A 17,973-nucleotide genomic window follows, 5' to 3' on the forward strand; every position below is an offset into this window, starting at 1 on the left:
GCTGACTCTATTGAGTGAAGTTTCATAGAAAGGCAGTATCTGAACTGGATCTCAAAAGATCAGTAAGAGACAACCACCAGTAAGCAAGATGAAAGTCTTTACGTGCAAATATGCCTCACCAAAATCCCCAAGCTCCAAATACTAAATGAAAACTGTCAGTGTGTACACAATGTACCCTGGAACTTTGCTATATAATATTCAGTATTCTAAAGTTTAATGTAGGGTAAAACTTTTGCATCTTGAATTTTGTCTTAAAGAGGTTTAATTACTTTAAAATCTTATTAAACAGTAGTTTCACCTCAAAAGCATATATTAATGGAGGTCCCAAATATTTTACTGCTAGAAAACCTATGGCTCACACAGTCTAAATATTGACTTTAAAAAAAAAGTTGGTTTTTAGTTTATTAAGGCTTCATAACAGATGCTTTTTCACTTTCCATCATAAATATAACTGTCAGATTACTATTATATTTCATAACTTCTTCTGAAGGGTAGAGCTTCAGAAGAAAACAGTAACAATTTCACAAAACCAACACATTATTAAAATTTTTGAACATTTAGGAATCACAACTATTATAGAAATAGGTTTCCTATTACTCCTTCCTATACCATTTCTCTACTTTTACACACAGGCAAAAGAAAGAGGTCTACATACATACTGTTCTCTGCAGACTTTCATTCTACCTGTTTCCAACACCCCTGTCAATTTCATCTATACTTGTCTTACATACTATTATCCTTTGAAAGTTTTATGAAGTAGTTAGTTGGTCCAACAGATGGGTGGCTAGGTTTGCCCAACATATGTCATAGGAAAAAGAGCTCTTAGGCAAGACAAGAAAATAAGTAAATCCCTTTCCCTTATCCAACTGGGAAGAGTGAGACCCCTTAGAACAGTGGTTCTCAACCTTGGCTGCACATTAGAATCACCTGGGAATCTTTTTAAAATCCTGATTTCTGGCCCTCATCCTCCGGAAATTCTGTTTCTTTGTTACTAATGTTGTGGCCTCACCCCACAACAAAGAAACAGAATTTCCGGAGGATGAGGCCCAGAAATCAGGATTTAAAAAAGATTCCCAGGTGATTCTAATGTGCAGCCAAGGTTGAGAAACACTGCCTTAGAAGAAAGCAAACAATCTTTTAACCTTAATTAAGAAAAGTGACTAGACTGAGGTGATCTGTAAGTAAAAGATGATCAAAGAAGGGAGAGAGAGTTCAAATGCTAACATCTACTACCTAAGATGAACCATGCACTTGCCCGCAGACAGCAGAGAACTAGAATACAGAGAGGAAAAAATAATTCAGTCAGTGTTACTGGGAGCTATTTCATCAAAGACAGATGGGAAACATTCAGATAAGCACATTATCTTGTTTAGAACATAGAGCTCAACAGATTTGGGGGAGGGAAAGGAAAGGCAACCTGGAACACATAGCATATTATAAACAGAAAAACTCAATTAAATGACTCATCATAGTCTTCTTTGTAAAAACCAGAAAAGAAAAAAAAGAACAATAGCAGTATCTTTTCTCTTTGCCCCTTACCTGTCCATAAGCTTAACCAGACAGCATCTGATCCTATCTTCAGATGGATATCTGTGTCTTTCAACATACTATCTAAACACTCCCCAAGGAAAACAGTGAGACCAATTCTGCCAGAGACAGTATCTTCCAGAACCAAGGAGTCTCATTCTCCTTTGAGTGAAGGCCAGTGGATGGGAAGAGATCCTCAAATGCCACTTGTATGAATCTATCAAGATATGCTATAAAACAGGAAAACACTAGACTACATTTTAGCAGAAGTCTAAAAATAACAAAAGAACATTCCCTATTTTTAGATATCTAACTTACAAGTTTAAAAACACTAAAAGTAAAACAAACCATTAAAAACAAACTGGAATTTAAAATGTTTTAAGATACTTTTGAGTTGGGAAGACTGTTTTTAGAGAATTTCAAAAATTCTTTGTTTTCTGTCTCCTTGCTCAAACTTTCCTATCTCCAAAACTTAAGAGTCCCAATCCTATGTGTTATCACGAGCATTTCCCAAAAGACGAAATAGAAAGGTTATACCACAAGAGAAAAAGAACAGCTAGGAAAAAAATTTTAAATATGCATTCACATAAAGACATAAAAATAGAGTATAGATTATTGCCTAAAGACAATAATTTATAAAACAAGTTAATTATCTTACATTAAAAGCAGTGCCACAGATGATAAAATAATTGATTAAAGGAAAATAGTTATTTTTTCCCCACATAAGTCTTCTCACTGAACAGTTTTAAGGTCAGTAAACATCTATTTCAAAGCTATGTCTGAATAATCAGAATTTGCAATTAGAAAAATAATTAATTTGTTTTTGCAATAAAAATCTGAAAACACATACATTTACTGGAACATTAATCTTAACCCCTATCTTCCTCCCCATCTCCATCCAATCCTAGCACAAATATTCCCAACCTTTTTTAAGAAACCTATGGCAAATAGGATTTGCAGGAAATATGGGAAATTACCAGACTGCACAGCCATCATTAACATCTCAGGTTCCAGTAGAGTCATGACAAATTCTTCTCAAAAAACAACAGTCCACAAATATAATGAAAAAATTCAAAGTCGCAGAAGAAAGATGTTGTTTTCAGAAGCTACCGAAGCTTTCATAAATTCAATCTCATGCCTTATGCTCAAAGCAGACTGTGAGAACTCCCCTTCTCAGTGCAGTTACCAGTTTGTCCACCCTTCAGGCAAGTTAAGATGACACAGAGTTGAATTACTGCCGACAGGAAACCAAGAAAGCTCTCAAGTTAAGACATATGAAGTGTGGTTAGAACAGTGAATGAGCTCCTCCCCTTGCTATTTGTCTCTGGGGGGAGGAGAGAGAAATACAGAAAGAGATCTTCAGAAAACCAACTGCTTTTTCCCCTCTCTCTTTTTAAAAAGGGAAGTTGAGGTTTTATTCAAAATCTTAGTATAAGAGACTCTGCTTCTATGCAATTTAGAGCCACAGATTAAACAGAATCCCTCAGTCTTGTGAAAGAGACAGCCCAATTACTGACCACTGATAGGAGGTGAGGATGAGGATTAGGTATACAGAAACATATACATACATATAAATACATACATATAAATATTCATGTATGGCAAGTTCGTTTTCTGAAAATTGGTTCCAATGGCTTTTTCATCTGTGATATTTATAGATAACAGCTAAGGAACTTGAATATTTAACTACAGAAGTTCAACTATTTCTCCACCCCCACTCCAATTAAAATATCTGTTTCAAAAAGTCATCTGAGGGGACATAAGTAATACTTTCAACAATAAAGTTTAAATTTTTTTAAGTCATCTGAATGCATTCCAAAGCTGTAATCTGTCTTTCAGATCTGCCAATCCCCCAGAAGAGCCTCTGACTTGTTCCTATGTGAGAAATGTGATCTGTGACTAAACAGCTTACTGATATTATTTGACTTTTCTAAAATACTTTGTGATCTTACTGTATATATGGAACACATAAGAAGGCAGTTTCAATACATAAGAATTTCCTTTTCCTGATAAAGAAGCTTCAATTCTTTTTCTACTAGCACAGTGGTTCTCAACCTTCTGGCCTTTCAAATACAGTTCCTCATGTTGTGATCCAACCATAAAATTATTTTCGTTGCTACTTCATAACTGTAATGTTGCTACTGTTATGAATCGTAATGTAAATATCTGATATGCAGGATGGTCTTAGGCGGCCCCTGTGAAAGGGTCGTTCGACCGCCAAAGGGGTCGCAACCCACAGGTTGAGAACCGCTGTACTAGCACAAAGCAGGATCTTCTGAATAAGAACGAACATGGACTTTACCTTCCATTGCAAAAATACAAACAAACTGAAATCCTTTTAAATTATAGCAATTTTCAGTTATCCAAAATTAAAAGCTCATTCATTCCCTTCATAATACTCTTTACTAATAGATATTCAATAAGAATAGTCAGCTGTTTTTACCATATTTAATTAAGTTTTAATTAGCTCAAAACTAGAAATCCACGTTTAGGCCCTGGCCGGGGAGTTCAGTTGGTTAGAGCGTGGTCCCAATATGCCAACATTGAAGGTTTGATTCCCAGTCAGGGCAAATACAACAACCAACCAATGAATGCATAAATAAGTGGAAAAACAAACTGATGTTTTTATTCATATTCTCTCTCTCTCTCTCTCTCAGATAAATTTTAAAACTGTGTATAGAAATCCATGTTTAGTATGTTTACCTAGAATTCCTCAATCTTTCTGGTAAAGTATCAGCCTGTATTTTGAGAGCCTACTGCTGCAAACTCAGCCCAGTGAATGCCTAAATGCTCACATAGTCAAACAAATGATAAATCAAAGTACCAAGACACTTTAAAAGAGAAAACTTTCAGAATGACTGAAGGCAATATTTTGTTATTAGAAAAGCAAAGCAATGGAGATTCTATGGCGGAGAGAAAAAACTTCCTTTCTTTCTCACTCCAAGAACATCATGTTTAAAAGAAAAGCTCTATATAGAACTGTGGGAATGACTCAACAGGCAACAGAGTGGCAGCCAGTGTGGGCTAAATGCTGCTCTGGAAAGACAGAATCATTCCCTCTGGCCCCTTCTGGCTAACAAGCTAATAAATTGTCTTATGAAAAATGGGTAAATTTCAACTCTCATACTACATGGATAGTCTGGTCAGAGGTTAGGAACTAAAGGAAAAACATCCCTAAAAGGTTGAGTCATTCCTTTGTCCCTATGTGGGCTGTAAAATCTGCTGTATGAGGGTTTTTCAAATGAAACAAGTTCTCACAGCTCTGTACTTACATGAAAATATATACAAACTAGAGGCCTGGTGCACGAAACTTGTGCATGGGTAGGGTCTCTAGGCCTGGCCAGTGATCAAGGCCGATCAGGTTCCCCTTCCTGCACACTGCCACCATGCAGTTCCCCCCACCTCCCTGCCTCCTCCTTCCCTAGCTCCCTCAGTGCCCTGCCTCCACCGCTGGTCACCCGCCATGTTCTGTGCCGCCCCTGGTGGTCAGCATACGTCATAGCAAGTGATTGAACTCCCATTCTCCCAGTTGAACTCCCGAGGGGACACGTTGCATATTAGCCTTTTATATAGAGAGAATATTGTAAGATTACTGCACAGAAGATGGTTGGAAGGGCAGAGGGCTATTTCCCTCCTACCAAAACTTCTCCCTTTGCTGTTTAAGAGTGTTGGGAAAGCCACAATATTTCAGCCCTAACACAGATACTGATGGTCATATAGTGGGAGTAACAGTAACACATCACATTCCAATTGACTTATTAACTTCTTCACAGCAATTCCACATCCATTATCTATTTCATCTGCCCTTTGAAATAAAAGGAGCTGCCCTAGCTGGTTTGGCTCAGTGCATAAAGCCTCAGCCCACAGACTGAAGGGTCCTGGGTTTGATTCTGGCACGTACCTCAGTTGCAGACTCAATCCCAGTCAGGGCATGAGTGGGAGACAACCAATTTATGTGTCTCTCTCACATTAATGTTTCTCTCTCTCTCCCTCCTTCCCTCCCTTCCACTCTCTATAAAAAAAAAATCAATAGAAAAATATCTTCAGGTGAGGATTAACACCAAAAAAAGGAGCTAAAGAAAAACAAATTTTAAAACAAAATTCTAAAAAATCAATCTTAAAAAAAAAGGGAAACAATAAGCAACATGATCTTTGTCTACTGCTAAGATTGTGTTTGCATTTACCCTCGAGTATCAGCACAACAGGTTTCACAATTACAAAAATCTGAACTATGGCAGCTTCAGTTCCACTATTTTTTGTGCAAATTGACAAAATTTTCATAGATAGAGAAGTAAAGTGTGACACTGCTTCTGCACAAGTGAATATGATTTTCAAGTTAATGGCACCAAGGGAATGAAGGATAATGATCTTAATTGCTAATAAAATAAAAGCTCTCTTGCTTTTTTTTTTTTTTAAATATATTTTATTGATTTTTTACAGAGAGGAAGGGAGAGGGACAGAGAGTTAGAAACATCGATGAGGGAGAAACATCGACCAGCTGCCTCCTGCACATCTCCCACTGGGGATGTGCCCGCAACCCAGGTACATGCCCTTGACCGGAATCGAACCTGGGACCTTACAGTCCGCAGGCCGACGCTCTATCCACTGAGCCAAACCGGTTTTGGCGTTGCTTTTTTTTTTTAAGAGAGAGGGAAAGGAAGAGAAGAGAAGGAGATAGACAGAAACATTCAAGCTATGAGTGAAACATTAGGGTTGCCTCCCATATGCCCATATGCACCCCTACCAGGAATGAACCCACAACTTAGGCCTGTGCCTTGACCAGGAATCGAACCTGGCAACCTTCCTATGCACAAGACAACTGAGCCACACTGGTCAGGGCCAAAGCTCTTTTGCTTTTAAATCATAACTCTCTAGCTAATCAACACAAGTTTAATTTGACTTACAGTCTCTATTAATCTACTCTAATGAGACTTGATAAATGTGGGATATCAATAGTTTGCCCACAGAGCTTTCTCACCACAAACATGCAACCCCCCCAGCTCCTCAAAGGACTTTAATGTTCATAATCAAGAGGAACTAAATAAGTTCTAATCCTATTTGACCTTCCTACTGGATTTGTCATAGTTTTCATACTCTTCTGAAAATTGACATCCTTGATTTTCTTAAAAATCCGACTTTCCTAACTCTGACCTTTCTTCTCAGAATCCTAAGTGGCCCCTCTTTCTCTGTCCCTCTCAGGGACACTCCTTTCCTTTTACATATTCTCCCTGGCCAGTTTCATCCTTTCTTAAAGTTACTACCACCTACATACTGATCCATATCTAGCTCTGACTTTGCCTAAGCTACCAACTATGCACCTCTATCCAGATTCTTAAAACTCAGTATTTCCAAAAGCAAACTACCAATATTATCACCCTGTTCCAACCCCTCAAATTACATTGCTTCCATTTTCCTTAGCTTAGATAACAGTATTCAGGACTGAAGCCATAAACTTAGACTCCTGTCCCTCCAATCCCAAACATCTAAGTATAACTAATTATCACATAACTTATTCCTCAAATCTATCCTTTTTGTTCCATCACTACAACCAGTACTTTTTATTTCAGGTCCTTAATTATTGTCTGGAGTATAGCAACAGCTTTTTAAAAACATAAAAGTTCAAACATACACAAAGGTAGAAAGAATCGCCCTGACTGGTTTGGCTCAGTGGATAGAGCGTCGGCCTGTGGACTGAAAGGTTCCAGGTTTGATTCCAGTCAAGGGCATGTACCTTGGTTGTGGGCACATTCCCAGTGGGGGGTGTGCAGGAGGCAGCTGATCAATGTTTCTCTCTCATCAATGTTTCTAACTCTCTATCTCTCTCCCTTCCTCTCTGTAAAAAGTCAATAAAATATATATTTTTTTAAAAGGTAGGGAAAAAAAAGGTAGAAAGAATCCTATCTAATAAAGAGGTAATATGCATTGACCATCACTCCAACACACAAGATAGCCACCCCCATGTGGTCAAAGATGCCATCCCCATGTGGACACAAGATAGCCAGCAGGGGAGGGCAGTTGGGAGGGACCAGGCCTGAAAGGGAGGGCAGTTGGGGGGGGGGGGGGGGACCCAGGCCTGCAGGGGAGGGCAGTTAGGGGCAACCAGGCCTTCAGGGGAGGGAAGTTGGGGGGGACCAGGCCTGTAGGGGAGGGCAGTTGGAGGCAACCAGGCCTGCAGGGGAGGGCAGTTAGGGGCGACCAGGCTGGCAAGGGAGGGCAGTTAGGAGTGACCAGGCCTGAAGGGGAGGGCAGTTGGAGGCAACCAGGCCTGTAGGGGAGGACAGTTAGGGGCGACCAGGCCTGCAGGGGAGGGCAGTTGGGGGCTACCAAGCAGGCAGGGGAGGGCATTTAGGGGTGACCAGGCTGGCAAGGGAGGGCAGTTAGGGGCGAGCAGGCAGGCAGGGGAGCAGTTAGGCGTCAATCAAGCTGGCAGGGGAGTGATTAAGGAGTGATCAGGCTGGCAGGCAGAAGCTGTTAGGGGCAATCAGGCAGGCAGGCAGGCAGGCAAGTGGTTGGGAGCAAGCAGTCTTGGATTGTGAAAGGGACCCCAGATTGGAGAGGGTGCAGGCTGGACTGAGGGACACACACACCCTGCATGAATTTCGTGCACCAGGCCTCTAGTGGTATAAGTTGTATGTACCCCAGCACCTAGCTTCAAAATGTATCAACAAATAAATACCTCTCCTCCACACACATAGCACCCAGCTAATACTGGATCTCTCTGAATCCAATTCTAAGCATCATCTCATTTCATCTTTAACACACACACACACACACACACACACATACATACACACACACATACACACTAGAGGCCCAGTGGTGTCCCTCAGCCCGGCCTGCACCCTAATACGGGACCCCTCGGGGGATGTCCGACTATCAGTTTAGGCCCGATAGGGATAGGGCCTAAACCGACAGTCAGACATCCCTCTCGCAATCCAGGACCGCTGGCTCCTAACTGCTCACCTGCCTGCTGGCCTGATCCTCCTAACTGCTCTCCCCTGCCAGCCCGAACACCCTAACTGCTCTCCCCTGCAGGCCTGATCACCCCTAACTGCCTCTGCCTTGGCCCCACCACCATGGCTTTGTCTGAAAGGACGTCGGTCTAATTAGCATATTACCCTTTTATTAGTATAGATAAAGGCCTGCTGCATGGGTGGGGGCCAGCTGGTCTGCCCTGAAGGGGGTACCAGATCAGGGTGAGGGTCCCCTTAGGTAAGGGGGTTGGGGCAGATTGCAGGTCAGCCATGCCCCCATCAGGGTGGGGGTCCCCACTGGGGGCAGTGCCGGCCTGGGTGAGGGGCTGGAGTGGTTTGCAGGCTGGCCACACCTCCATTGGGGTGAGGGTCCCCACTGGGGGGCGTGGCCGGCCTGGGTGAGGGGCTGAGGGCCATTTTGGGGCGGTTTGCAGGCCAGCCAAGCCCCTGGCTTTGTCTGGAAGGACCTCCGGAAGGTCTCCCGGTCTAATTAGCATATTAACTCTTTTTTTTTCAAATATATTTTATTGATTTTTTACAGAGAGGAAGGGAGAGGGATAGAGAGTTAGAAACATCAATGGGAGAGAAACATTGATCAGCTGCCTCTTGCACACTCCCTTCTGGGGACGTGCCTGCAACGGAATCGAACCTGGGACCTTTCAGTCCGCAGGCCGACGCTCTATCCACTGAGCCAAACCAGCTAGGGCAGCATATTAACTCTTTAATTAGTATAGATATATGAATTATTTAACAGAAGCACAATACCATTACCACACCTAAGTTTTTTTAAATCCCTTAATATCATAAACTATTCAATCAATGCTCAAGTTTTCCCAACTGTCTCATAAATTTTTTAAGGTTAATTTATTCAAATCAGAGTCCAACAAGGAAAACACATTGCATTTTCATTGATGTGCCTCTTAAGTTTCTCTTAATATATAGATTTTTCCCCCTTTCCTCTCTTCTTTGTTGAAAAAAAAATTGTTTTCTCACATTTTGGATTTTGCTAACTGTATTCCCTTGATGTTATTTAACCACGCTCCATACCCTATATTTGCACAGTAAATTACTAGTTAGATACAGAGGCTTGATCTAATTCAGGTTAAAGTTTTTCACAAGAATATTTCATAGATGGTACTTCAGCAATAGCTTCTTAACTGTGCTCCTTTCTCTCCACCCTTACCTCAATTAAAACTTATCCTTGTTACCACCCAATTCTTATTCATTCTTTAAAACCAGTTTAAGTGCTGCCTTCTCCAGAAAGCCTTCCCTGATCCTGGCACTTTCCCCACCCTCCTCACACTCTCCATGAATATGATACATATCCCTCATTTTTGCTCCTCCAGAACCTGTGCCCACCTATATATATTGCTTGTTACCACATAACTTAATGCCTCTGCATTAAAAGATTTAGCACAATGTCTGATGTGAAAGCATTCATAAATGTATGCCAAAGGAAATGAAAAGCCCTATTTACCGCAGAAAATTCTAACAGCATGGCAAAAATTCATAACAATAAAAGAATCCCTACCTTCCCAGAAAAGACAGGTAGTTTGCTACAGTTTTCATTAGAACACATTCTGAAGATGTTATTCAAAACTACTTGAGGAAGACAACTTATCCATAGCAATGAAGCATAGGGTTAACATAAATAGAACATCCACAATAATGCCCTCAGCAATTTTAAGTGCTAATGACAATGAAAATGCCCAACTTGTAGGGCATGAGTAAGAGAAACCAGAGAAACGGAAGGCCTATCTCACCCACAAAAGAAGCAATCCTTTAACCTTTGAAAGCTGTCAACCTCACTAAGAAGTGATATCAATTTCTATGATGGACTGTAGTATAAACAGGTATACACAAAATAACAAATGATCTCTGTGGGATTTCAGAACATTGAAGTGTAACCTTGTTCCTATGCCCATTTCTGATTTGGGTTCTCACAAATATATATATGAGTTTACTGATGTTCAGATCTATAAAAATCTAACCATATTGAAATTTTACAGGCTCTAACCAAGTCTCTCCCCCAGACACCAAGTGTTGAGCAAAGTTAAAACACCCAAAAGATAACATAACCCAACACCCAGGCAAGTTGCTACAGATTCAAGGCAGTTTCTATTTCCTGTGACCATAACCTACTACTGATGAGAAACCCTGTCGAGACGAGCAGTCCTGGTTTTGAGTAATTTACTGCAAATATAGGGTATGGAGCATGGTAAAATAACATTAAGGGGACACAGTTAGCAAAATTACTCTAGGTATGCTCTTCCTTGGCCTCAAGATAGATGAAGGCTATATTTTCAGCTAACTTTTCAAAGTATAATAAATGTTAAGGGCTATGATAGCCATAAATATAAACAGCCAACTCATTCATATTGTATGTCCAAAATATTGTCATTATGCACAATGGCAATGCCAATGGGGGCACAAAGACAGATGAACCAGACTGACACTGTTTCTGCTCTCAAAGGCCTTATTATGAAGTAGGGTAGAAAATCTCTAACCAACAATTTAAAAAAAAGAAAAATGAAGTGCTAAATAAAAATATAAGCAATGAGCTAAACAAATATAAAAGCAGCAGCAATTCATTCTGGGGAAGAATGATGTGAGCTGCCTCTTAACAAAATAAAGGCACCAGAGTTTATCAGTTTCTTTTCAAAATTCCAACTCCATAGACATGTGTACTTGTATACCCAATAACAAAGCCAAAAGAAATCCAGTCTTGACCTAATCCAGCCCCTTATCCAGAGTACTAAGAGTGAAATACATGTAGGAAACTCTTCTACAAATTCCTGACAAGTGGTTCCCAGTCTGTTACTAGAGTACTTGTAGAACAACCTTAAAAATAATGTTTTAGTGGGCAAGGAAATGAACTGAATGGTCAAAAACAATGAAACACCCACCAGCTACAAACATTCAGGGTAAAGTTCTTCCTCACTACTAATCAAAGAAATACAAATTGAAATGAAAACATTTCATCTATCACATCAGCAGTCTTTTATAAATGACACTATCAATGTTGGTAAGTGAACCAGGCACTCATACAGGATTGACAGAAATATAAATTGGAAGGCCACTATGGATCGGAACCGGACAATGTATTTCTAAAGAACCTCAATTCTTAATAAGGCCTACAAAGGCCAGTGTGATTTGGACCCTATATACCTACTTATTTCACATTCCTCTCTCTCAATCCCTCCACTGACATATTGGTATTCTCTTAGTTTTGTTATGCCAAGTTTTCCCCAATAAGTCTTATTTTCCCGTTTCCTTTCCCCCACCCCCTCTTTCCCCTAGTCTTAACATATGCTAGTCCCTCTCTCCTTTGTTTGCCTACTATCCACTCCTTGTGCTTTGACTATCAGCTTAAATGTCTATCTCCTCAAGAGGCCTTTCCTGACCAACACCTCATTACCTAAATAAGAACCATCACTATTAAATCTGTTATAACATCTTATGCCCTGCTCCCCTCCAAGTTTTAACTATAAATTGGCTTGTATAAATCTGTTTAATCTTTCTTTCACTAACTGTAAGTTCTGTGACGATGAAAACCTTATCTGTGTTGTTCCTCACTGTCTCTCCAATACTTAGCACACGGATGGTGCCATAAGTCACTGAATAAATTTTCAATGTTAAAATGGTCAAATTCTTTAAGCCAGTATTTCTACTTCTAAAAAAATAATTTAAAATACCAAAAAAGAAAGCTTCAAAAGATGTTCATCAAATCTCTGTAAAGTGTGAAAAACAGAAAATGATTCAGTGAGTGGGGAGGTGGGGGAATTGAATAAATGATGGCACAGAATGGAATGTCATACACCCATTAAAAAGGCTACTTATAAAACTTTCAGTGACATCTGAAAAATCTTAAATTATATAATGCTAAATGGAAAAACACACACATAGTATTAGCTTAGTTATCTTTAAAACATACATTTGGAAGAAGAGGGAAATAAACCACATACTATAGCAATTTTCTCTGGAAGATGGAATCCATTGGGAGGTTTTTGTTTGTTTGTTTTGTTTTTTAAAGAGGGAGAGTCTATCTGGCACCTGTTCTCTAGGAACCTAGCACATTTGACAAATGCATGAGAATGGAAAATTGATTATCTTTAAGTACTGAAATGAAGTAAGTTATGAAATTCTATAAATCACGTTATAAACAGAATCAATGAGTTGACATGCTTAAGATTTGGGCATTTTCACATTGGCTGGGAGACCTAATCTACAAAATCCCTGACAACCAAGCTTCCTGAGGAGCATAAGTAACAAAGCTCTTTCCTTTCCCAAAGAAAATATTATAATTTGAATCAGAAACTGCCTACTCAAAATTTTTACTTTTCACAGCAGTTAATTAGTACCTCCTGTGAAACACTAAAGCATGAAAGGATACAGTGCGTACCCTTACAGAAAAAAACTACATTATCTGCCCTTTCTTCTACAGGCTACACATGTGGAAAACAAATGAGTACTTTCTAAGTTTTACACAAAGAAAAGAAAAGCCTATCAAAGGGGAACAAGCATGTCCTTTTCACTTCCATTTTCTCCTTAATTCTCTTTACATAACTTCTCATCCCAACTAGCAGAGCAGATAACTGTACATTGTTTCAGACAAATATTTGGGATCAAATCAAGAACAGTTATAAAATAATTTTTTAAAGTACACAGCATTAAAATATATGAAACCTTTAAAATAAGTCTAATAGATGTATAAGACCACCACAGAAAAAACTATAAAACCTCTTTGGGAGATCTTACTGAAAATATAAATAAATGAAGGAATATACTACATTCACAATACAATATTCTAAAGGTGTTAATTCTCCACAACTTGGTTTACAGAGTTAGTGTAATCCCAATCAAAACCCCACAGTAACTTAAAAATCCATATGGAAAGACACTCTTGGAAAATAAATAGGTGGGAAGATTGACTTCTCCCATGTAACAGGGCTTATTACAATTATCATTAACTAGTAGCCCGGTGCATGAAATTCGTGCATATTGAAAGGAAATTAATTAGAGGAACGTAATTTGGACTCACTATCTAATATCAATAATATGTGAGCGTGAGGCAGTCTGCGTTTCTGAAATTCAATGACATGAATTTTAGCTATTACTTTGCCAAATAAATGGAATTTACAGATATCATTTAAAAGAGCATTCAGCTTCATATTAAAAACTCTGGTTACCAAGTCAGGTCTGTTTTCAACTTTTTGCCAGCATTGTAAATTGTTTGCAATATCTGCCCATTTGGGGTTGCATGTCATGGTTATGAATAAATTGGGCTTGCCATACCTCGTTACAATTGCCATAGCATCCTGATATCGCTGCTGCATATTTCTGGGACTACCCTCAGAAGATGATGGAAGTATTATCATTTTACCAATCGGCACATTGTCATTTTCAGATCTAGATTTGAGATAATCCATCAAACCACTATATTTTTCAACTCTCAACTTAGATTGGTTTGCTTTGATGAAACTTATCTGATTGGCCTCCATTTTTGAATACGAATCCATGATAAACTGTTGAGTTAATTTTCCTGCATTTAAAATAGGATTGAACATGTTCCGCACAGAGAGATGAAATCCATAATACTGCATTTGTGTGACTCGTGTCCTTACATTTTGTCTAGTATTATTGTCGATTACACTGTTGTCTCTGCGTCTTAATGCAATATCTGTTCCCCAGCCTTTTTCACCATGTGGAAAAGAATAGGATATGTCATTGCATCTAATGTAGGAAACAGGATATTGATTTGTTTCATTTTAGTGGCATTTGAATTATTGGGATCTGGTTTACAATGAATAAGCAAGTCCCTTTCAAAAGGAGGTTCTCTATCTTCATTTCTGAATATGACAGCAACCTCGGTTACACAGGGAGAATTATATCTACCCGGGTCACTTTTATGATCGTATTTAAGTGCCATTGTTCCTTCTGTGGGAGCAATACCTTTTGCTGCTGCTTCAGATTGGGCTTCCTTTTCTACCTCATGTAGCATCTTGTACGATTTTGTTAAATCATTTATTTCATGCATGAGGTTGTTGATGTTGATCAGGAGTCTTTCTGAGCAGGCCTGGTTTTCTGGCATTGCTAATTTTTTACTTGTAGCTTCGGCTGTATCCAAAATATAGAGTTGAGCAAACTTCCAAGAAACACCATCCGAAGGATGTAAAGTTTCAGTATGGTAATAAACTTGTCCATGTATTCTAAAACAGTATGGCCCATATCCTGATGGCAATGCAATACCTGCACCCATGGAAGCAAAAGCAAAAGAACTATTTATGGAACGAATATTTTCCATGAAATTTTTACCGTCAGAATCTTTTTTTTTTTTTTTAATTGTTGAGTTTTATTTATTTATTTATTTATTTATTTTATTTTTTTATTTTTTTATTTTTTTATTTTTCGCTTAAAGTATTACAAAGGGTATTACATAAGTGTCCTTTTTACCGTCAGAATCTTTGTTTGTCATTAATCTTTTCAAATATGCCGGGTAATCTGGAAAATGTGTATCATTTGGACAGACATTCCCTTTGCTACAACATCGAGTAAATTTCCCATCGGATGGTTTTTCATCCGAGAAATTTAGTGACAGGCAAAATTCACATCAAACAGTCATTCCACCACAACTATGTTCGAGGATTGCATCCTCATGTACTCCATTTTCACTGAGAAGGCAGTTCCTACCGGTATTGGTAGTACTTGTTGATGACTGTTCTCTAGACATATTCTGTCGTCGCCACCGCCTTCTTTCAACTTCAAAGGCACGTTGGTCTTTAGACATTTTCTGTCGATAACACCGATGTTTTTCGGCATCAGAGCAACGTTTTTCTAGTAGCTGGTATTCAAATACATCCTGTCGCAGGCACTACCTTCTTTCAAGATCAGACGCACACTGCTCTGCAGACACTTTCTGTAGATAACGCTGGCATCTTTCAGCTGCAGAGCTACGTTGTATCAACAGTTGTTCTTTAGACATAGTCCCACCTCTCTACTGTCATGGTCTGAGATGCAAGTGAATGAGAGTCCTGACTATCAGGCCGCTGACAGCTGTCTGACCAATGGCTGATTCTGGCTGATTCTATGGGAATGGGACTTTCTCCTCCCTGCTGTCAGTTTCCACAGCTGTGATGAGGAAGCTGGGGCAACAGAGGGAGCCACGCCCTCCAAGCCGCCCTCTCTCTTGCTCTGCTCTATGTCCAGCGGTGTCCTGCTCTGCCAAGTCTTCCAAACCTCCCGCTCTCCGCCTGCAAGGACCTGGGAGCCGGAGGGCGTGGCTAGGTGCGGGCAGCCTCGCCTCCCCGACCGACCGACCGGCGAAAGTCCCCGGAGCCCGTGGGCGTGGCTATGGCCTTGCCTCCAGGGCCTGCGAAGGTCCCGGGAGCCCGAAGCCATGGCCACCATCGCCTCCTGGGGCACTTGATACCTGCGTATGCAAATTAACTGCCATCTTTGTCAGATTAATTTGCATAGTCACTCTGGCTGGTGGGTGTGGCTTGAGCATAGCGGAGGGACAGCTAATTTGCATGTTTCTCTTTTATTATATAGGATAAGACTGTGAGGTACTGATGTAGGTGTAGACAAATAAGACCAATGCAAACAAATAGTGAGCTCAGAAACACATCACATGTAGGTAGGTCCTTCATATATGAAAGAGGTAGCTCTGTTGATCAGTGGGGAAAGAACAGTATTTTCCATTTGAAAAAAAAATTGAATTGGAGCGTACTTTACCCCCATACGAAAAATTAAGACACAAAACTCACTAACTATAAAAGACTCAGAAATCAATTACATTAAATTAGAAATTCTTAATTAAAAGATACCATAAAGAGAATGATAAAGACAAATTACAGAGTGGGAGAAACTATAGCAGATTTAAGAACAACAAACCAGTATTCCAAACATATAAAGAACTCCTATTGGTGAGCCAGGCTGATGGAAATTCAAATACGGTGCCTGCCAGTCAGCTCTACAACTAGGGCAGTTTCAGCATAGGAACAATGACCTCTGTGAGTACTTTTGTCTGGGAGAAAGCTGACCCTGATTTCTTGCCCTGATGCCAATTTAGTTCCTCCCTGTATGTCCCTGGATCCTTTCAAGCTGCTACCCCAGCACTGGAGCTCAGAGGGAGTGAGTCTCATCACTGATGTTTCTATCTCTCTCTCTCTCTCTCTCTCTCCCTCTCCCTTCCTCTCTGAAATCAATAAAAATATATAGTTAAAAAAAAAAAAAGGTAGAGAAACCAAGATGGCGGCATAGGTAAACACCAGAGATTGCTGCCTCGCACAACCACTTCAAAAATACAACTAAAAGAGGGAACGGACACCATCCAGAACCACAGGAAGGCTGGCTGAGTGGAAATTCTACAACTAGAAGGAAAGAGAAAAGCATACCAAGACTCAGAGGAGGTGCGGTGCAGAAGTAAAATACTAAGGTACAGAGGCACACGCGGAGCGGGCTGGCAGCTGAGGGCGCGGTTGTCTTTTTCAATCGGGAGGGAGTCTCAGGCTCTGAGCTCCAGTTCCAGGCGAGTCTCTAGGGACCTAGACTCATACGGGAGAAGCAGGACTGTCTGGCATCGGTTGGAACTTCGAGGGCAGCTTTCTCTCGGAGGTACTTGCAGCAATTGCTGGGACACTGAGAAGTGGGGCCTCTGTAGGCAGAACTGAGAGCAACCATAACTGCTCACTCCGCCCGCCCTGTTGATCCCCTGGGACCCGCCCAGCCCAAGCCTTCCACGGAGGCGTTTGCTGGATGGCCTCAGGCAGAGGCTAGATTAGCACCTCCCTAGAGCTCCAGGATAGAAGTTCTCCCACTGCAGACACAGCTGATTCTCACAGCCAATTGGCCTGGAGGCCAATCCCTCCCAGTGTTACTTACAACTATCAAGGCTTAACTACAACAAGACTGTGCACAAAGACCACAAGGGGGTGCACCAAGAGTGTCCTCCTCAGGTAATTGGGGAGGCTGAACCACTGGGCCCCAGAGGACAGTTAGCACAGAAAACCACTTTATCAACACAAGGAAGCATAAAAAATGCGGAGACAAAAAAGCAGGACACAAATAACAGAAATGGAGGAAAGCAAACTGCTGGATATAAAGTTCAAAACCACACTTTTAAAGTCTTTCAAGAATTTTCTAGAAACCGCTGATTGATAAATGTAGTGAGATCCTCAAGAAATCTAGTGAGACCCTCAATGTTGTGATAAAGGACCAACTAGAAATTAAGCATACACTGATTGAAATAAAGAATATTATACAGACTCCCAACAGCAGACCAGAGGATCGCAAAAATCAAGTCAAAGATTTGAAATACGAAGAAGCAAAAAACACCCAACCGGAAAAGCAAAATGGTAAAAGAATCCAAAAATACCAAGATAGTGTAAGGAGCCTCTGGGACAGCTTCAAGCGTACTAACATCCGAACTATAGGGGTGCCAGAAGATGAGAGAGAGCAAGATACTGAAAAC

The 17,973-nt window shown here is 40.3% G+C and overlaps 1 protein-coding gene across 4 annotated transcripts in view; it reads right to left on the reverse strand.

Annotated features, from left to right (window-relative positions):
- The window catches only part of MRTFA (myocardin related transcription factor A), a 123,069-nt gene that overhangs the window by 96,684 nt on the left and 8,412 nt on the right, over positions 1–17,973 (reverse strand). For 3 of the 4 annotated variants that reach the window (XM_070411179.1, XM_070411177.1, XM_070411176.1), the window contains exon 1: positions 2,505–2,930. The exons of the other annotated variant lie outside the window; for it this stretch is intronic. In XM_070411179.1, coding sequence (XP_070267280.1) covers positions 2,505–2,550 — 46 coding nt within the window. In that variant the 5' untranslated portion in view covers positions 2,551–2,930. Of the gene's footprint in view, positions 1–2,504; positions 2,931–17,973 lie in introns of those variants that run through there. 4 annotated transcript variants of the gene reach the window in all.

The sequence above is a fragment of the Myotis yumanensis genome, unplaced genomic scaffold (assembly GCF_028538775.1).
Source record: "Myotis yumanensis isolate MYYU_CA2020_CCGP unplaced genomic scaffold, mMyoYum1.0.hap1 SCAF_3, whole genome shotgun sequence".
Classification (NCBI taxonomy): domain Eukaryota; kingdom Metazoa; phylum Chordata; class Mammalia; order Chiroptera; family Vespertilionidae; genus Myotis; species Myotis yumanensis.